At 44.5% G+C, this 22,566-nt stretch overlaps 1 protein-coding gene across 1 annotated transcript in view; it reads left to right on the top strand.

Annotated features, from left to right (window-relative positions):
- LOC119379426 (ATP-dependent RNA helicase abstrakt) overlaps nt 1–22,566 on the top strand; it is a 263,231-nt gene that overhangs the window by 72,657 nt on the left and 168,008 nt on the right. The window contains exons 6-7 of the mRNA XM_037648739.2: nt 8,328–8,445; nt 11,606–11,697. Of these exons, the coding sequence (XP_037504667.1) occupies nt 8,328–8,445; nt 11,606–11,697 (210 nt within the window). The remainder of the gene's footprint in view (nt 1–8,327; nt 8,446–11,605; nt 11,698–22,566) is intronic.

The following is a 22,566-nucleotide window of genomic DNA, read 5'->3' on the forward strand; positions in this document are numbered from 1 at the left end:
TTATGAGAAGAGTGACACTGTATGGGATTAGTATCACTGCATCACCATCAATGATGAAAAACGATTGTGTTGTAAATTTGAAATGCTACTGACTAATGGCCATGTGACTTTACCTGTCTCTGTATGTTTAGAAAAGCAAAAATAGTTTTACGAAAAGTATGTGATTAAACTGTAGCAAATAACCCTTTATCCACATGTATGGATGTCAGTAGTGATGTGACTCGATGAGGGTTGAGGCTAGCACCCAGGCTCGGGTGACTCTTATGGCACATTTTACGAAGGAGAGAATACGTTTAATCTATATATTTGCAAGAGCTTTTTAACAACTGCCAGAAGGGTCAAGAGAGGGCCAGAAAGAGCACAGCGCACACCCAATGCGCTCCTTTTATATCGGTCCACAGGTCCCCAGGAGGCCCTGGGTCAAGGTTGGCTCATGCACGTCAAGCATTCTTGTTGGATGCAGACCACATATAGCAGGCTCGCCAGTGTGTGTTCTTTGCAGCGCCCTCAAGATATCTGAAAGTCCCGTGTTTTTCAATCGCCAAGGCATCTTTGCAGGCCCGATCATAACAGCACTTGCTCGTACGATCTGATCAAGGAAGCAGTTTGAAATACCTTGTTGACAATAAGAACCAACTTTGAAAAGGTTCTATGTCACTAGGATAATGCTGGGTACAGAGAAGTTAAATTAAACTGCACCATTTATGTTGAGACACGCTTACATGCAATTCATGTTGTGCAGCAAGTGGTAAAAATCATTGATAGCCTTTCCTCAGGTAGCGATTATCCTCCACTTTCATTGCAACATCTTTCATTGCAGCAAAGACTCTACCTCATAGGATCTTTACACACAGTCGGCTCATCTGTCTGCCTTTGTCTGTTCCTGCAAAATTTGTGACAGTCAGGTTTAGAACAAGCCAAACCATAAACTGAACTCTATGCACTGATGCTTTTTGGCTTGTATTTGGCTTTAAAGAAACACTAAAGTGAAAGGCACCTTAAACGGATAAAATATTCTTTCTGAACTCTGCTGTCATTAATTTCACCTCATAGTTTCATTATTTGAAGTGAAAATGAAAATTATAGTTTCATCTTTAAATTTTGCACCAAAGTTTAATGTCAGTGTGACATCCTCAAACATGTGAAGTCTCCAGCTCCTTCAGAATATGTTGCAGTTGATTTTTACGGATGAAGACTTATGCTGGCTCTAGCACATGCCATAAAATCTATGACATGCTGTAACGGTGTGGGAATCTCAATGCAATGTTGCCACTTGCATTTTCTTTTTTGTGCCTTTTTTCGCTTACCACAAGGCAAGAGTTGTTCTCCTGGTATTATGGAAGGGCGATATGGGAGGATAGTAAGAATCCGCAAAATTATGAGGGATTAGTTCCCTCTCCTAGGTGATGGCCCTTTGGCCCTGCCGGCATCCTCTGCTTGCCACGTTGGATAATCTCATCAGACTTGGTCAGTGACCGTGTTTCATCTCATCCAATGCCTGACCAGACCAACTTTCGTTGAACTTTTGACTACGTTACTCACCGGAGCACTTGTGGACAAGTCGTCATTACGAAGATACGTCCATTTGTTTCGCTCACTTCAAAAATAGCAGCGTTCAAGACGCATCTGGATTTCAACCTCATGTGTAAATGGGAAGACTTGACGCCAAGGAGTCTGCGATTGACAAGAGCAGTTGCCACATCATGGGGCCACCAGATTATCCGTCAGCCCGAGCGAAAGCTGCTGTAAGCACGTGTTCTTAAGTGCCATGGAAAGCTGCGGAAGCTGGAAATGCAAACGTTTTTTGTGTGCCGGCAGCTTGAGCATCTGATGACAGATAATTTTCCGGAGGTGCAGCTGCACGCAAACTTCACCGCAACTACGAGGGAAGGTTTTCATAGAACTTCACAAAACAGGAAACTGCAAGCACTCCGACTGGAAGTGTCACAGGACGCACAAGACGTGATCAACCTATCCTCTTACACTCCGACCGAGAAGCAGGCTGAGGTATTGTCCTGTGGGTTCAATTTCAGCACTGAATCACAACCAAGGTCAAGAGATGTGGCATGTGCGGTAGAGCGTGCAGTCAGCCTACTTGCCTCAGAAGTGCGAGAAGAAGCTCGCACCCATGCTATTGGTGTGCTTTCGGGTTTGCAGAAACACGGTGCAAGCACGCATTCGTTGGTAGCAGACAAGCAATCCGTTCAGAGCCTACAGAGTAATAGAAGCATCGCCATTCTACCCTCCGACAAAGGAAATGCTACGGTCTTGCTGGACAAGAACGACTACCACGAGAAAATGTTGGCCCTTCTCAGAGACCGTCATACGTACGCTGCTATAGCTCATAACCCTACAAGCACACTACAGACTAAGCTACAAGAACTGCTGACCAGATTGTTCAAATTGGTTCCTCCGTCCCTATTGCCATCTGCTCTGCACGAATGGTTCAGCCCCTGCAACGTATGGCTTGCCTAAAGTCCACAAGCCTGGCTGTCCACTTCGGCCTATCGTCGACTTCACCAGATCACCGCTATACCGACTATCAGGTTACCTTCACTCAGTGTCGAGTCCTCTAGCCGCTAAGACCTCGACGCATGTCGAAAATTTGTCTGCATTTGTTTCGAAAGTAAAAGACGTCACACTGAGTGAAGACAACACTGGTCTCGTTCGACATCACGTAACTTTTTACAAGTGTCCCAATGGATTTGGCTGTAGCCACGTGCAAAGAAGCCCTTAACTCTTTCGTTACCGCGCGAAAATGGCTATTTTTCATATGTCTCGGTAAGAAAGCTTTTGGCAGTTTGAAAAGTAGTCCATCATGCATTACAGCATAACAAATTATGTATAATGAAATGGTCTTTCCAAAAAAATGTTAGCAACAAAACTATTGTGGAAGGTATAAACTAGGGGTGTGCGAATATTCGAAATTTCGAATATTTTTCGAATAGTGTTTACTATTCGATTCGATTCGCACTGAAATTTTACTATTCGAACTATTCGAACTTCCCAAAGACAAATGCAGTCAACGTCCGATTGAAAGTGACCCCTTCAGATTTTCAATATGCTTCACCTCATTACACTCTCGTATTGCGGCAAAGCTGCCTTTCAAGCTCCGTTACGGTCGAACTTAGCCAAGAGACAAAGTCCGGTTGGAAGTGGTCCCTAGATTTTCAATATGCTTCACCTCATCACACCCCCGTATTGCGGCAAAGCTGCCTTTCAAACTCCGCTACGGTCGCAAGTGTATTAACTCAAGAAAACGCTGGTTCCAATATGGAGATGAAAGATTTGGCAGAGTTGGGGGCTCAATTAATGCTGTTTTGGACCTGAAATTTGGGCAGGAAGTCCGAGAAATCGGACGCCAAAGCTTTTTAGCATCCAAAATTTCAGATGTTCTTATATATCGACGTCTACGAGGCAGATTTGGAACTCCGGACTTGAAGGGAGCACACCCTTGTCTGCCACACCAGTTGGCCTTCCACAGAAGTTGAGAGAGGAGGAGAGGCTGAGAAAATGGCATTTTTGCCCATCACGTGTAAAGTGTTGTCGGCAACACTTTGGTTGCACCAAATCATCTACATAAATAGAATTTGGCCTCTACATTGCCTCATTCATGATAAGAAAGACAACTATGAAATATGACCCCACCAGCGCTTCATCAACCTAGCGAAAAGAAACACTTTCATGTTGCTATCTCACAAGAACATACTTAGGGATTCTCTGCAACTTTTTCTGTAATTTCACTTCGAATTATTCGAAAAATGTTTGAGAAATATTCGAAAATTATTCGAAATTGTTCGATTCGATTCGCACTCAATATTTATTATTCGAATTCGCTTCGCACCCAAAATTTTGCTATTCGCACAGCTCTAGTATAAACATTTGAAAGTGTGTAACGTTTTGTTGCCAGCTATAAACAGAGCAATAAAAAACACCATAGATGCAAAAATGCTCAGAACAAAGAAAATTCAGAATACACATTTTGAAGATAAATGACCCAGGAATATTATAAAAATAATAAAGGTTCTACACAATGTTTCTATTAAAATAGACAAAAATATCAACCGAGGTACTGCTTCACTGCTCATGCAATGCGGTGAAGCATATCCTGGTTTTCGTGAGACACAGGTGCACTTTTCGCATCATTTTTTTTTTTACCAGAATATCCTGTTGGTGTTCCAGTATAGATGGATGGCCGCGATTTGAACAACACCTGTATAAATCAGCTGTGCAATGAACTTCACCAGTTCGTCTGGCATTACCTCTTTCCGTGAGCCACACCTCTGCGTGTAGGTTGGCGTTCCAAAATATGCATCCAAGCATATTTATTCGTATTTTTGCAGATAGTATTGCAAAAAGAATGAAATCATGCGCGGTCCCAAAACGACTCACGCCATTCTGTAGTGCGGGGCTGAGATGTGCTCCGGTGGCCTTCTTGTCATGAGGAGAAGCTTTGCAGCCGGCACGAGCACATCGCGCCCCAGAAACGTGTGGACCTCACACGTAACCAGAGTAGCTCTAAGATTGTGCACAAAGGCCAGCAGCTACGCACGCATGACGGAGGAGACCACTTGAGGCCGTAAATGAAACCAATCCCTGAATGGCTGCGGATGTCCCAGGCTGACACAAAACATCGTCGCCATCTGAGCTTGAAGCACAGGTGCTGTCATCTTCAGACTCCGAGCTCGTCGTCACTAAATTCAGATGCGGTTGCAATATAGATTCGAGCGGCGCGTTTCTCGCGGCGCAGGTGTGCACCCATGCGCACTTGACAGCGACGCCATAGGAGCGACTAGCGACACAGGATGTGGCCCTGTGTCTGATATAAAAATAGCAGCGAAACCGAAGCTGCTGGAAAATGGCTGAAAAGGCCACGTCCACATGTTATACATGCGGCGGACCTTTGGAAATAATTTTTTGGTAGAATAAATCTTCCTCAACTCCAAACAATAGCTCTCTAGTGAAGAGCTGGCATAAATTTCAGGCAATTATTACCACTCTACACTGTGTGATTACGAAGCTGACACCATAATTTGATATTTGACTTACAAAAGTTCTTTTGATTACAGAACTTTCATGTTACTGGAGCATAACCCCAGGCAGCACGCATTTCTCTCAAGTTCGTCAGCCAAGCACATTTTCCCAACAGCACACACACATTAGTTCGTGCAAAGATCTGTCAAAAATCGCTATGTTGACAAAACGGGCAAATTCAAATTGATTCTGAAAGTTCAGTGGCTGGACTAACTTGTAGGACGTGCTAGGTGCACGAGAAACAAATTCAACATGCCAGAATCGACGATTCAAAGCATCGATCACCGGTGGTCGATTTGAATAGGCGTGGTAACGAAAGAGTTAAAGCAGACAGTGGTCTTCCTGGTCGCAGCCCCTTCGACGTTCCCGGACTTAGCGAGCTGCTGCGATTTTGTGTTAGCAACACGTATTTTTCGTACGGTGGCATCATTAATCAGCAAACGCATGGTACAGTGATGGGAGCTTCAATATCGGTTACCATGGCTAATCTAGTAATGGAAGCCTTGGAAGGAAAGATCCTGGCAGCATTCACTCCTGCACCCAAAGTGTTTTACCGGTACGTCGATGACTGCTTCTGCATTTTGAAGAAGCAAGACATCCAACGCTTCTTGGACTGCCTGAACACTCAGAACGCAAACAAAGAGTTTACCGTTGAACATGAGAAGGACAACGGGCTACCTTTTATGGGTATTCAGGTTCGCCAGGATGGGAGCACCCTTGCCTTTTCAGATACAAGAAGCCCACGCACACAGATCTCATCACATCATCTCATCAGCCATAAGACGTCTATAGTAGGGATGGGCGAATAGTAAATTTGAGGTACGAAGCGAATCCAAAGCGAATAGTGATTTGGTCAAATAATTTCGAATCGAATAGTTTGAATAGTATTTACCACATATTATTAAGAAAAATGAGCATTTTCATCATGATCCTTGCACAATGTTTTAATGAATTGGAACTATGTATGAGTGGATGTCCCTTTTTTGGTTTGAAATGAAGTGGAACAATCCTTGAATGGGGGGGTATCAAAATTTGAATAGCAGTAGGGTGCGAGTTATAAGTGGTACAATACGTTACAAGTTCAAAATTACTATACTTAGCGCATATAAGCCCATATAACACGCTTTTAAATTTTAAAAAAATATATGTACACTTAACCTTGAAGTGTGGCTTCGCGGCAGTGCAGATTTTTCCTGGCAGGGTGGTTTCATGGTACAGCAACCCGACACTGCAGTGAAACCACCTTTACAGGGGGTTATGTGCAGTCAAACATACATATATTCGTTCATTTCGAATAATATAAGTTCGCATCGAAGCGAATTCGAATACTGTAATATTCGCCCATTCCTAGTCTATAGTGTCATCCTTGATAACACGCTCCGTACGGGTCTGCTCAGATGGTGATGCATTGAAAAAGGAACTACGGACAATCCATCGGGAGCTAAGCCGTAACAGCTATCCTGATTGTTTTATCTCTAAAACTGAGGAGTGGATACTACAGCCAAGCTCACAGAGCAACGCGACAACCTGTGCACGTGCGGCCATACCTTATGTCAAAGGAATCAACGAGGCACTTTCGTTCATATTTTCAAAACATGATTTGCACATTGCTCACGTCCCGGCCAGCAAGCTGCAGAACCTCAGCTGGTGAAGGTAAAGGACAGGCTGCCAAGTGAATTGTTCCCAGGGGTCGTGGATACGGCGCCGTGCTCTCATTGCCGTCAAGTGTATATTGGCGAAACAGGAAAGTACTCCCAACGCCTCAAGGAACACCAACGTGACGTGACTAATAACAGTCACATGACGAACGCCATTGCTGAGCATGTGCATGAACATAATCATATCACTGACCGGAATAATGCCACTGTCGCTGCCAAGGAAAAAAGCGGGTTATCCCACTGGCTTCTAGAATCACTAATCATTTAGTCGATGCCAGCTACAATGAAAAGGAGAACAAGGACTATCCCTGCTATTTATGCACACTCGTTGCGTCACCTACTACTGGCTACTTAATTGGCAGTGGCTTCCAGTCCAGCTCAGTGAACAAGGAACCCGTATGCGGTTTCGAAACGTCTGATAAATTCATCAGACTTGGTCAGTGACCGTGTTTCATCCCCCATTGCCAAACTGCTTGGAGTTGGTCATCTGGATCCGAGCTGAGCTGCGTGGGTGCTTGAGAGCAAGGCCAGATTATGTGATTGAGGTCCGCCCTTTGCTGACAAAACTTGCGTTTGTCTGTATATCAATTCCGGTAATAATTATGATATGCCACCGGATTCAGGTAAGTATTTGTAAAAGGTGCCGCGACGTTGCCTGCTTTCTATTAAGTGAGGAGTGCCGGGGGGAACCGGGGCCTCCCTAATCTGTAATGGTTGATTATCTCTTTGAATAATATGTGAAAAGTCAGTTTTCTCTTTAGTGTCCATTTTGAGCAACTTAATTGGTACTGTTCTCTAGTTATGGGGCTTTGGCATGTTGGCATAGCTGATGAGATGCAAAAACATTGATCAGACTGCCCAAACCAATTTCGGAACTCAAACGGCTGCATATTTGGAACATGCTTCCAGATACAGCTTCATTCAGTATATCTTCCGGTGACAGTCAGTGAGGCATTAGCTGTTCAAACACGGGACCATAGTCTCTGTCATTCCATGTGCATTGTAAAAGTTGTAGCAGGATGCCTCTCTCTATTGACATTGTGCTTCTGCTTCTCTTCTTGTTAGCGCAAGTTTGTGCAAAAGGTTTTTGGTCACTGCCAGTTTACACAGTAGGTGTACACTAAAGGCACAATTTCACACACAATTTCACTATTTACATTACACAATTTCACTATTGGTTACTCCAGATATCCTCTTGGAGGTGTAAGGACGTGTTTGCATTCACAAGCTCAGTTTACTGTGTGTAGAAGCAATACCTTAAGTGTCACACACATCAGAGAGCATCACGGCAACTAATAACTTATTGAACTGCTCTAATGATTGGCTATTTCATATAGAAAAGGCTAAACTTACCTGACATCCTAGTTGTAAACGTTTGTTCACTTGCGCATTTCATATTTGTTTATATTTTTTTCTTTTTTTTTATTGCTAGTGCTCCCTTTCTTCTGCAGTGCCTTAATCCCATTCCCCACCCCTATGCAGAGTAGCATACCAGCAGTTATATACACGCCAGCGAAATTCTCTGTTTTTCCGATAATGAGCCTCTCTCTCTTTCTTGTCATCCTTTTACAATGTGATTTCTTGAGTAGCAGTTGAACTGGTTTTTGTGTTGTTTTTTTCTTGCATTGTGGCCAGGTGGCGCCCCCCTGCCTACCTGGTCAATACAACTCTTGAGCAGCAGGAGAAAGTGCGCCAGAAATATCGAATTCTGGTTGAAGGTGAGGGGATCCCTGCACCAATTACAACATTCAAGGTGAGGAACCATATCAATTTGATGTTTGTGGACGTTATGACTGTCGCTGAATGGTGGGTCCATAGCATGCTTCAAATCATGCGTGGCTGCGAAATCGGGGCCAGTGCAGTGCTCTACTTGTGATCACATTTTTGACTGCAGTAGTTATAATTCTAATCAGGCACCATTTTGTGATGTAATGTGTACAAGTCTGCTTCTCTAGTGCTTCACATCGCATATCTGTTATATTTGTGCACTCCTGTCACTGTCCACTTCCACCTGACCATGGTAGTACTCAAGAGCATAGAGTTTCCTAAAATTAAGGGGAGACGTGGGTCTTAAAAAATGGTTTTTTAAAAGTTGGGTGAATGGCATGAAATTTAATACACTTATTCAGCTTTTTCTGCAGATTCAAAATCTCTAAGTAGATTTTTAATACAGTAGAACCCCGCTGTTACGTTCCTCACTGCTGCGTTTTCCCGGCTGTTACGTCGTTTTCCGCCGGTCCCGGCATAGCTCCCATAGGATACAATGTATTAGGAACCCCGCTGTTACGTCGTAACTGTCGGACCGTTCCCGTATGATACGTCGCGAAGTGCGCTCGGAGCCGACCGAGTGACTACCAAAGAGAGCGGCCATGGTGCATTTTCACGCAGCTTGGCCTCGTTTGACCGTAATATTAGCCGCATGAGAGGCGCAAGCAACAGAATCTTTCAATTGATGCAAACAAAAGCATGGCCTTCGAGATTCAAATTGCAAAGATGGCATCTATGACGTAACTGCTCGCGAAAGCAAGGCCTTCGAGATTGGCATTTACTATTGACAAAAGCATAGCCTTTGAGATTTGTATTGCACAAACATGGCGTGTATGACGTAATTGCTTGAGAAAGCAAGGCCTTCGAGATTGGTATTCACTTCTGCCATCGCGTTGGCGTAGACTCATCATCATCGTTATTTGTCGGAGAACGGGAGGAGTTCGAGCTGGTTGGAGCTCGCATGGTCGTGCGTGCGGTTCGCGGTCGGACTCGCCGCGCCGGTCGTGATTGCGTGTTCTTAGTTCTTTCATGCCTACAGCTGTTGGTGTTAAAAAAATCACATACGTTGATTACATTTCTGTGGATGAGGCCGTCCTAAGCTCCGCGTTTCTATCCATCGAGCTAGATCGCGGCTGAGCGCGCCAATTTTCGTGCTGCTCGTAAGAATTGAAATAAAATTCTGTACCACTAAATATTTTGCCGTTTTTTCCTGTTTTTCGGCTCTTACGTTTCCCGTCTCTTACGTTTATTTCCTACGGTCCCTTCAAAAACGTATCAGCGGGGTTCTACTGTAGCTGCATTAGAACAAAAGATATGCAATTTCTAACACATATTTAAGCATACTTACGGGGATTTTTGGCAACTTTGCTTTGTCAAACACAAAAACAAAGTATGTGGCAAGACTGCCAGGAAGCTGATCTAGCTGGTGATGCTATTTATTTTCTTATAATGTTGTTCACCAAATTATAATTCTCGATTATCAGAAATAATATGCAGCAAAAAAATTTCACTCACATTTACGTCTACGGTGGTCTAGTGGTTATGGCGCTCGACTGCTGACCCGAAGGTCGCGGGATCGAATCCCGGCCGCGGCGGCTGCATTTTCGGTGGAGGCGAAAATGTTTGAGGCCCGCGTACTTAGATTTAGGTGCACGTTAAAGAACCCCAGGTGATCGAAATTTCCGGAGCCCTCCACTATGGCGTCTCTCATAATCATATGGTGGTTTTGGGACGTTAAACCCCAGATAATATTATTATTATTATTCACATTTACGTCTATTTCTTTTGCATTCAAAGTTTGTTGAAGACAATCGGATTAGCATCACCGGCTAAACCAGCTCTCTGGCAGCCTTGCCACATACTTTGTTTCTGTGTTTGACAAAGCAAAGTTGCCAAAAATTCCCTTAAGAAATATGCTTTTAGAGATTGCACATCTTTTGTACTAATGCAGCTACCAAAAATCTAATTATAGATTTGGAATCTGCAGAAAAAATGGGATAAGTTTGTTAAATTTCGTTCAGTTCACCCAGCTAATAAAAGACATTAAAAAAAGACCCGCGTCTCCCCTTAAGTAGAGGGGACTCTGGCACTGCGATCGTTCAGCCACTATGGGAATGATGGGTAGCACACAGATTTGCCTAATCTTCGTACTTACAGCTTCGAACGGACTTGTGGCTTTGTTTATTGCTGTGTTTTGGTTTTCTTTCGGACAAAAGAATGGATCGTTCTGAACTTTGTGACCAGATTTGAATTGGTGAGCCTAAAAAAGTTAGTGGTGAAGTGTAACTGCTGACTTTTGCTGAACTTCGTTTTGCGACAAAGCGGATGCAGGCGACGCGGAGCCAAACGGAGCCGAAAGAACAAAGTTTAGACAAATCTGTGTACTACCCATCATTCCCATGCTGGCTGAAGCGCCATGCGTTGCAGCTCCCATAGACACTAGCACCAGAGTTCCCTCTAGTAAGTATTGTAGGAAACTCTATGCTCAAGAGGGCAAAAATGCTTACTGTCCACTACACAGCAGAAGGCATTCTGCCACTAAACTTGAATTAAGTTTATAATGGAAGGTATACATGCTGTGATGCTCAAAAGCAAAAAGCTGTTTCATTTTACTTCCAGTGCCATGTTTTATACTGATCAACAACAAAGGGAAAACGTTAGCACAATTGTCTCGATGCCCTTTTCAGTCTATACTTATCGCCAAAAAGTGTAATTTTGACATTTTCATTGAAAGTGGTACACAGTGTGGTGCACACACAAAAACCAAAACTAGCCAGGAAATTCTGCCTGTTAATGTTGGATGAACAAATATTTGGTGTGTCGCAAATTTGTGACAGTTAAGCCATGTGCATTGCATTTGGTTATGTGCTCATGGTTTTATTATCTAGTAAGTGGCTTAGTTTGTGTATTGGGTTCAAAGAGTCCCTTTAATGTTCTAATGAAACAAATTCACCTAAAATTCAAAATGCCTTTCTCCAGTAGTTTACTGTAGAGCAGTGTTATGAAATTTTGTGCATTATTTTAGAGAGTTGCATGCTATGCACCATTTCTTTTCTGTAGTTTGACTGGATGCATTTTGCAATTCATTTTTAGTAAAGGAAAGAGAAGTGCATTGTAATATAAATGTTTTCTTCTACTTCTTCTAGGAAATGAAGTTTCCTCGAACAATTCTGAGCAGCTTACGCCACAAAGGCATTACAAAACCCACACCTATCCAAATGCAGGGTGTGCCGGCTGTGTAAGTAGTCTTTCTTTGCCTCTCCCCATGCTTATCTCACCTGTGTTTTATAGCACAGGACAAAACATCATCACTGTGCTAGTGATGCGTACATTAGGTACAGTTTTTTTTCTTAGTCTTGTGTCGCTGTCTTAAATGATTTGTCAACCTGCCTTTTGTGTTGTGCATTGCCACTGCCACAAGAAAGAAAATGGCAGGTTGACAACTATCACACCACTGCGGGCAGGCCGGCACACTTTATGAAGAGAGCTGAAATATTTGTTGTCCCTATCGGCTATTTTAATGGCTCCTATTTCTTGACATGAAGGAAAGCTTTAGTGGCAGTATTTTGTTCCTACTACAGGATCTGTATTCAGCTACCAGCCCAAGAAATTGCATGAAAGGGCATCAGGAGTGTGTATGCACAAGGGGCTCAAAAAAAAAGATCCATTCACTCATTTCAAGGAGTCTTGAGCCACCCCTAAGTGAAAAAACACATTCTGTGAACAGTTGAGCCAAATTTTATAGTCGTTTGTGGCATGTGGAGTTCGCAAGCAGAGTGCAAAGTTTCCACTTTCTTGGGTGCCCTTTCTTTGTAGAGATGCCCCATCCTCTCTCACTTTGGTGGGCTGTATGTCGTCAAACATCAGATTGCCGCTATTGGCTGATAAGTCAGTGATTCCACTCCTGCGCCGAAGTGCACCAAATTGTATTTACTGCGCCATCCTGATAACATCCACAAAAATTGCGCCAAATTGCACCAGAGTCTCGGTAAGGTGGCTAGAATGGGGAGGTGTGCTGAGCGCAGCGCGTTTCCCTTGCCAGACAGGGTCCCTCTGCGCGCCGATGCCGCCAGGGGCGCTGCTGCAGGGGGCGCGGGTACAGCCGCCGCTGTCGCAGATTGCCCGTTGGAAGGCTACCACAAGGAAACGCGGCGTGATTTTTTCTTTTCACCGTTTACGCGTTCTTTATTGTACACGGGTCATGCATTAGTGAGCTGTGGTGATAATTCCCTATAAAACAAAGAGAACTGAACGCTGGTGCTTCATCCCTGGCTGCTACGAAAACTCTGAAACCAAAGAACTAAATTGCGAAGAAATACAATGATAATGAATAACAAAATGTATGTCCGCCCTATCACGGTATAGGGCGTCGTTTTCTTGTTGTTGTTTTTTTCTCTGGCAACGCAGCGTAAAAAATGAAACCTCTAATACTATTAGAAAGGAATGATATGTACTTGTGCCTTGGACTTCTTATGATCGTTGCGAACAACGTGTTAGATATGGTAGCGCGATTACCATGATCTGTAATTAGATCAGAGATGCCAACAGTTCAAACGTACATTTTTAAAGATATACAGTTCGCATCAGAGGCAATCATTATATGTTTTCATTTAAAAACCTAGTTTATTCTGTGAAGCACATTGGTCGTGAGTGCACACCCCTCAGATTATATTCGCATAAGTGCTGCTGGAACTAGTGAATGTAAAAATATAACATAACTGGCTTTTCAAGTAAGCTCAGTTTCATCCTTCGCACATAATGTCATGATATTTTTTTCTCCTAACGCTAAACAAATGCCATTTCTATATTTAAACGACCAGTACACGATTACCTTGCTCACATGACAATTAGCAATACAACTCATTATGTCAATAAAAAAAAACGCGACTTATGCATTGGTAGAGGACAAGGTTAGGCCAACGTCACTATACTAGGTTACCATTCTAGTAACATTGGGTTAGGCATCTTCTCTCGCTCTTTTCAGTGGTCTTTTTCAATTCGACTTCCCTATCATACACCTGAGGCGCTTAGCCGTGCTCCCTATTGGGTTGCAGAAATTAGCGCTTTTTTTCTATCTTCCTCTTATCATCGTATATATACACCTATATTAATCCCAGAAATATTGGCTGTTGTTTTAGCAAGCTCCCGTCAAATGAATGAACAGCAGTTATAGTTACAGATTATCTTTCGGTACGTTCAGCACTTCCTATTAGAGCACTGCACGGGCCGTGATTTTCGGCCCGGGCCCGGCCCGGCGATTCAATACGCGACCCGGGCCCGGCCCGAACCCGACAAAAAGTTTCGCCTACCCGGCCCGGCCCGGCCCGACGGCATATCAGGCCCGACAGAGGCCCGAGCCAATAATATAGGTCCAGAGCACAGAATCTACAGCAAACTGTTTTAAGTAGCAAATACCTACGCTTTGTTGGCGAATATTTCGCTAACAATTCTACTTTAACCTACGGTAATTTCGTGTAAAAAGGGGTTCACGGTGGAAACAGTTGAGTGGACATACTGGTTACAATGAACGTTTGGTCTACTATCACTGGTCTAGTACTATAGTTATGGTATAGTATAACTTTTTTTTTCCTAATGCAATGGGGATCATCAAGAGTGTTTTGTAGCAGATATTGCAGCAAGGAAAGTGATTTGCAGCAGGAGTTCAGTTTCGATAGGAAGTACAATAAAAACAGAGGAGGCAGAGAACAAAATGTTCTCTTCAATTTGTTTTTATTGCGCTCTTTACTGAAACTTAGAACATGCTCTAACGACAAAGCCAATTGAGCACCCTTTCGGATATGTAACACCTGTCTTCAGCATGGCAGCACCTTGCCACAGCAAGATGGAGGAAGAAAGCCAAGTTTATTATCTTGCTGTAAATACACTATCCTATATAAAAATTATAACGAACCGTGCGCACCACGTGTACTTTTAGAAATACGTATAGGCAGCCGAAAGGACGAAAAAAGTATTTGTTGTAGCATTCTTTTCAAGTATCTAGAGATTCCGGCTTTAAGCACGCCATCCACCGTTGCATCACATATCCTGCCGCGCTAAAGTTTCTCGCGCTGCATACGCTAGCCGCAGGGGTGCACATCTGCCTTACGAATTGTGAAGATGTCGGCAGTCGTTGTTCTTAACTTCCACCACTGGAGCAAATTTAGGATTTCTTTGTGGACCTCTACAGAATGAACGTAGCTGTGCAGCTTATCCCTTCATTTCTATTGTGCCCGAACGTCGTGGCACTATTCAGTATCATCTATAAAACTCCTCTTTGAGGTCTTCTGCTTGCAGTTTTCAGCAGTGTATGTTATGCACGGCTTGCACCACGCTCTTTTTTTTTTTCGTATTATAATGCTCTGTGCCTTCCTAACGATGTTGTACTGGTAGAAGGTGACCACTGCACTACGCGGGTAGGACTGGCAGGAGGTGGACGAAGCGATTTCGATCTGGTGTTCGTTACAGTTTGGTAATAAAGGCGCGAATAAGCTTCCCGGCGCTTACTCATTGGATGCCTATGGTTTGAGGTAAAGGGACATCACCCGGCACGGAATTCGTAATTGCCTTTTTTCAAGCCTAATATTCCGTCAAGTGAATATATTTTGCCTGACGCCTTATGCTGTTTGAACCTATGCTATTCCTGCACATCCAACGGTGTTGCGGCAGTGTCATGTAGCTCTCACACTATACCTGTATAGCGCAGGGGACCCAAACGCGCGGCCTGTACGCCTCTCGCTAAAGACCCGCGGGCCGCACAGGACTGTCTTCGTCCCATTTTTTTCATTTTCTTTATAACTATGTTCTTAAGCTAGACAGGCATGACAGGTCTAAAGCTTTTTTGTCGGGAGGCATCCCCTGCGGCCACCATGTGTTGATACCTAACCGTGAAACAAAACTCTATATTTCAAAATCGGCGTCCAGATATCAGTCATGTTGAAGATAGGTATCGATATGTTGTTGGAATCCTGCCGCGAAATACCCTTCAGAAACAACACACATGTGATATATGGGAAAGCTGTTCTTTTAAATGGCAACGTTAGCTGACATTTGGTATGACCTATCCCCCCCCCCCCCCCCCCCCCGCCTCCCTCCACGCGCGCTTTTAGCTGCGTTACTGTCCTGGCTCTTGCGGGAGTAAATTTTTGTGAATGCGGCCTGCTAGTGGAGGTGGGTTTCGACCCCTGATATAACGGAAAAAGGCGAAAGTTAAAATGTTAAAAAATTGGGCACACCAAGCTGGCTGCGCGCGTCCATCTCGCGCCACATGACCCCTGGGGGCCGTTACGAAGCCACGGAAAAAGAATGTGTCTGTATAGGAATTTTATGTAACGAGACTCCGTGCACTCCTTTCGTTTTAGTGGAAGCCTGGAAATTTCAAAAAACGCTTCCCCGCTTTGGAGCTCTGTGATCGCTCTTGCGATAAGTTACAGGTATATATTTTTTATATTACATTTATTACTGCCATTACAGGATAACATTTGGTATATAAGATGGTAATGAATGTAAAAGCACTGAATAACGACATGTTAACTATATAAGCGTCTGGTATATCTACCTTTAGTTCGGCCATTTCAGATAAATCAAGTAGCCCCATATGCAAGGAGCGAAAGAAATTCAGTACTTGTCTCTAAACAGGGGCGTAGCCAGAAGGTGGGGGGAGGATGGGGGGGTTCAAACGGCCCCCGAGATTTTTCAATTTTGCATGTGTATAGACGGTTTCAAGATTGCGATAGCAGGAGCACGTTGTGTACCCCAAGAAACTTCCGGTCACCTCATTTATTATTCTGCAACACCGAAGCGTAAAGCGTTTCGTTAAGATTTGTCAGAGTAACGGTATACTCTTTTTCCAGTTTCACATAAAAGAAAGGCGCTTATAGTTAAATACTAACTTTTTTAGTGTTGTGTGCAGCTTAGAAGAATATTTAATTCAAATATTTTGCTAGACACAGGGAGAAAAGTGTTGAAACTCTACGGGCTACTCGCCAAGGCTTTTGTTCCCCGCCAATCCTGCTAGCATACGCCAGCGCAGGAAACCGGAAGCGGTCCAGGGGCTGTATACACGCACACATACAAACGCACACACGAACGTACATAAAGTATGGTCGGACCACGCCCCCCCCCCCCCCCCCCCAAAAAAAAAAAAAAAATTCTGGCTACGCCCCTGACTCTACTAAAATTTCTCCATAAAGCTTGCCCCACATAAAAAAGCATTTTTTTCGGGACAAAATGTGAAACATATGTATGTATGCGCAATGTATGTGGAACAAACTTGACGAGACACTAGAAAGAAAAACAATTTCTCTGTTATCAGTAAATTACTCTTTTGCGATTCCTAAAACACCACGCTCGCCGGGACAAGACTCTTGGTAAGTGAGAAAACGTGCAAAAAGGTAAATGCTGGTGGCGACGGTCCCTTTAAATTCGCGCAGCAGACACCGTGGCACCTTAGATTTTGACGGCGTCTAATGGGGCCTACGTAGTTCCTAATCACAGAAATGAAGTACACTGACCTTTGAGGGGGCCATAGACTTAACATACCAAGTTTAAGGAAATTTTATTGAGCCAATGTCCCCAAATACGACAAATACAGTTTGAAATCCGTGACGTCAGGCTCGGAGATTTCCACGCGAAATCTAAAAAATGGAATTTTGACCTTGATTTTCTCGTCTGATAATAAACTTATGATGGTGAAATGAATGACATTCGAGTTCTTAGAGTTCACTTTATCAGTCTAAACCGATTCAGTACTTCACTATAGCGTCCATTTATGAACCCAGGAAAGTCCAAGCCCGGCCCGACCCGAGCCCGCCACCTCAAACCCGGGCCCGGCCCTAAGCCCGGAGCTTCAGGCCCGAGCCCGGCCCGAGCCCGCCGTGAGAACTACTTTACCCGGCCCGGCCCGGCCCGTGGGCCGGGCCGGGCTCGGGTTTTCGGGCAGGCCCGAACCCGTGCAGTGCTCTACTTCCTATATACGGCAACGAATTCAGCACTCCTGAGCATGTTTCGTTATCTAATACGTGGAAACTTACAAAAAATTTGGTTGCTGAGGGGACCGGGCCTCCGCGGATTGTATCTGAATGAAATGGTGGATTCATGAGCCTCAGTATCTCTATGTGGAGCTCTGATTCCTAATTTACCAGATACGGCTTATGCGACAGCTTTAAGGTATAGAAATGGTTGTTTGCAAAGCGGCACTGGCAAATTATCGCTGGGTAAATTTAAAAACTTTGTACATGTAAGGTATTGCTGGTATAAACAGCGGTGTGCATCTTGACAATTAGAAGTTTCTTACAGCAGATTACGCTGTTGAATTCAGCGAGTGAATTTTTATTTATATAATGCTGGTCTCATGGCGTCCCCGGCCATTGTGCAAATTTTGCAATCAGTTGAAACAACAGACCACTTCCTTTTATTCTGTCGCCGATATTCCAATTACAAAAAAAGGTACCTCGTAGCTCCACTTCAGAAGATATGATTAACAACAAGTTGCTGTTTTTATATTCAGAGGGATGTCTGTTATGCTGTACTCCGTTATATAAATATGACGAAATATTACCGCGATGGTTTATATTTCTTTCCATTTTCTTTGTTCCAAATCTATTTTGTCTGGATCGATTCTTTGCATTACTTCACATCTAGATACTTACTACCACGAGGGTTAACCTCTTTCATAAATTCCATCTGACAGTGTGACCGCTTGCTCATTTATCATTTTCATTTACTCGATGTTTACTTTCTAATCTAACTTTCTAGCTACCCTTGGCTTCATATGTGTTTTCTTAAATTATCCATATTGTGTGTAACGAATTTTTTTCTTTCAAGGAAGTACAGTCGACGACCGATAATTCGGACTCCACGGGGAACGTAAATAAGTCCGAATTATCGAATGTCCGAAAAAACGAATGAGTCAGAAAAAAAATACTTTTATTGACACTTCAGGGTCCCAGTGGCCGAAAAAGTTGTCAATGCGTTGCTGCCCGCAGTTCCGCTTACGTGCAACCAAGTCCGCCTGTATCTCCGCCAGTGTGATGTGATCGCTGTACGATGACGAGCTGGTTTCGTTCGTGAAGGCAACGCGTCTGTGCGGCGCACTTAGCGGTCGCACAAAAAGGCAGCATGAATGGCGGTGCGGCGCGTTTGGGTTCTCGCCTATTAAATGCGTGCACTACGCATGCAACTGCACCAGGCCACATGCACTATCGAGCAGTTGACTGAAGATGCTTATCGTAAGGCTTGTCAGCGATTGAGCCGTACTGGCGCGTTTGCCACCTGCCGCCATCACGCCTCCGTGCATTTCCACTGCTTATCCGTAAAGACATCGCCGCACGGCGCCGTGATAGCGGCCCCTTTGAATTTCCTGTCCGCTTCGCTCCATAGCACTTCGGCATCGCGACAAAGCTGACTTTCGGACTCTGCTACTGTCGCAAACAGGTCGACTAGCGAAAGCGCTGGTTCGAACCTACGAGATGATAGACGCGGCAGAGGTGGGGGCTTCAATTATTGCCTTTCGGACCTGCAATTTGGGCAAAGTCCGAAAAATCGGACGCCGAAGAGATTTAGCGTCCGAAATTTCCTACGTTCTTGATTATTGACGTCTATGGGGATGGTGACGGTGCCGCGAAAGCGTCCGAATTTTCGAGCATGTCCGGGAAATCGTCCGAAAAATCGGCAGTTGACTGTATCTGCCGCGTTTCGTTGTCGTCGCGCGGCCTTCGGCGCTGGCTGTGAGGGCACCGTTGGCGCCATTTAACTCGGATCTTTTGAGACAGCAGAGCGTAAAATAAAGCAAGTCTCAAGATAAAAATGAACGCGCGCGCAAAACACTCTACCGCAGACGCATTGGCGATAACAGCGCAGCGCGGGGATACAGAAAACGGAATGTAGGATGTTCGCGATGTCGATACAATTTCCCACAGTTGACCAGTGCCTCCAAGATCGGCATTTCCAATTGCAAATCTCTGAGGCCATACTTTGTATGGTACGGATGCCGGAGGAGATAGTGGCCGGCGATTCGGCGTGCCCGACAATCTCGGACAGGGTCCGGATTATCGAATGTAGATCTCGCAGCTGTCCGAAATATCGGTCGTCTTTACACATTACTTCTATGGGATCATCGGCGGTGCCGCGCGACTGTCCGAATTACCGAGCATGTCCGAATTATCGGTGTCCGATTTATCAGTCGGCGACTTAACACCAATCGACATTTGCGGTTGGTGCGCACCGCATCCGACTCCGATATGTTCTTTCTCGCGTGCATTCCTTCAAGAAAATCAGTAAAGAAGGAGAGGAAGATGAGAAGCGTACGAACCTGAGCTTGTTGGTACACATTCATGGTAAAAAACAGCGCGAAAATTACAAGGACGAGACATCGCTAGTCCTGTTTCATTTGTCTCATCTTTGTAGCTTTCGCGCTGTTTTTTACTAGGAGAGGAAGATGTTACAGTGTGCCCTTTTTTACTGCACCCGCTGAAAGGGAAAAGGAAAAAGACGATTAACACAGCAAACTGTTGCAAGTTAATAGCGCGAGACAGGTTTGCCGGACATGAGCAGCGCTACGGGGCATGTCGTCTGCTCGGCTCCCCGCGCCTGTGCGTACAGCGCCCCTTGCGGCATCGGCGCGATTTGGGGACCGGTTTTCGCAGCCGCTTTTCACACCTCCCCATTCTAGCCACCCTGGTCTCGGGTTTGGGGGCTTCTATCACCGGCAATCGCACCGCCACCGCGTCAAAAGATGTGCAGCTTCATGTTGGGGCTGTCACTGTTACAACCACGGACCAAGAATTATTCCGCCGAATAAATAGCGCTCGCGCATGCGTGCAGAGTAAGCCATGACGCCATGCACGGTGCCGACGCAGCTTCTGTTCTGCAAGTCGACTCGACATCAAAACGCCCTCTCCACAGGCGGCGATTCATTGGCGGACGTCGTCTGTTTCAGAAATGCTGCTGATAGCTCGTTTCAAGCGTCACACAGCGCGTATTAAAGCAGTGCTCAGTAATAACTGCACACGTGCCGCTAAAATGTCTCTCACTTCTGTTTCTGGACATCGCGGAATGAAATCTGATATCGCTAGCAATAGATATATGGAACAAAATCGAATTTTCTGTGCTTCACGTCTATGGAAGAGCACGTGAACGGTGGGAACGAGTTGACACTTTTCTTCAGATATACTTTATCCACGGATCTTCATCCAGAAGAGCTTTTTCGTAATTCCTTCCACCAGCACATCCGAGTTTGTAATCACTCCGCGGTAAATATCCCCTAAAAGGCCTTGCCCGTTCGAGCTCGTGAGTACTAGGGTTCCAATTCAAATTCTTTGGTTGCTTTTTTAAAATGTCATCTCATTAAGGGGAGACACTGGTCTCGAAATGAAAAGTTTTATTATTGGAGATATTGTAATGAAATTGGTTGTGTATATGTATTTCTTCCTCCTGATTTCAAAAATATAATTAGTTTTCATGTACTTCAATTAGTTATCAAATTGTGAGAGCATAAGTAAAATCTAATTAGGTAATTTCTTACGGGTCATTAAGACACTTTCCCTCAGTATTTTTAGGTTCTGTTTAAGATGCAGCTGTAGCCAAAGACCTGCCATGTGGAGCTATGCTATTTATATTGTCACTGAGATATATCATCATATAAGAACTTTCAATCGTATTGACACTGTGTAATCTTGAAATGCAATTAGCTCACATTATTGTTCACAAAATTTCATATGTTCATCTTAGCCACAAGAAAATAGCATAGCTCCACAGTCCTATTTCTTACGAATTCAACGGTATAAAATTTATCAAAATTACCTTACAAAAACATAATGAAAAGATCCGTAAGGCTGGTCAACTTGGCAAAAAATGTGAAGCTGAGAAAATCGCGTTTGAAGTTTGACACGCACTGTATAAATTTATGAAAGGAACCTTTAACCATTAAATTTTATTCACATGTTCCCCATCTGTTTCCCTTCAAAACAAAACAGAAAGTGTCTTGTTCCACCCAAGGAATCATATCTAAAAAAATTTTCCAATGTGCAAAGCATGATCAAAACCCCACCATGACAAGCGGCTGGGGGGTTCTGGAAAAGCCATGGGGTATGAGGCTCAAGCGACTGGCTGCTCATGTCTTTTCAGTCTTTAGGAAGAACCTTCTAGATGTTAGGCAGCATGTTACCCTGTAATCTGTATACAGCTCTTTTATTACTGCCACACTAGCAGCTTCACTTTCAGTCGCTGTGTTTTCGCAGGCTTTCACTAAACTTTTTAGGTGTCCCTGAAACTTCTTGTGGTGCAAGCCTCGGTGCGAAAGGTTCATACACGCACAAAAGTCTGAAAGGGCAGTAACACCTTTGCCTATCATCTGTATCCCCTTCATGGCCCTCATGTTGACTTCGAAGGGAGTGATGGTGGCAGTTCCGCTCACTCTCGGAGAAGAAAATTGCTTCTTCTCGAAATCACAACTGCTGCAAGAAAAAATAAGCTTTACCGCAAGGCCGTACTCCTTGTCCGTTGCCTTCCTCACGCTGAGACTTTTTGCGTCACATTTGTCGCACTTCGCTTGTGCAAAAAAGTTATTCAAAACTTTCATATCGACGAGCAAAAAATCGGTCCCGGCGTCACCGGTCTGGCACTCCGCGCTGACTCCAAGAAGGTCGAACTTGCGCTGGGTAGCCGACTTTCCAGACAGAACGGTCTTCGTTTGCGCCGATCTCTCAACTCGCTGCGCCTGCTCCGCCGTTGAGTAGTACGCGGCATCAACCCGAAGTGTTTCGCTAGTCGAACTTGGTCCCACGGTGTCGTCAGTTGAAGTTCCCGGCAGATCCAAAGGGTCCGGCTGCGACTCCAACTCCGCTGCCGACGGTGCACTTGTAGCCGGCGCCTTCTTGTTCCAAGCCCGTTTTTTATGGCTTCCAAAAGCTCGTTGCGTCGATGGTTTCAGACGAGAGTCTCCAGGCATCTCGATCGCGTGGAAAAACTACCGGCACAAAGTGGAAACACGGTCCGTCGAGAAACACGCACGATCGCAAAAGCAGGCGCACACAAACGGACAGCCACGGCGGAGAACCCAACACAAAGAAAAAAAAATGACGTGTCGGTCGCGCCAGCCAATGGGAGACTC

The sequence above is a fragment of the Rhipicephalus sanguineus genome, chromosome 1 (genome assembly GCF_013339695.2).
Source record: "Rhipicephalus sanguineus isolate Rsan-2018 chromosome 1, BIME_Rsan_1.4, whole genome shotgun sequence".
Lineage (NCBI taxonomy): Eukaryota > Metazoa > Arthropoda > Arachnida > Ixodida > Ixodidae > Rhipicephalus > Rhipicephalus sanguineus.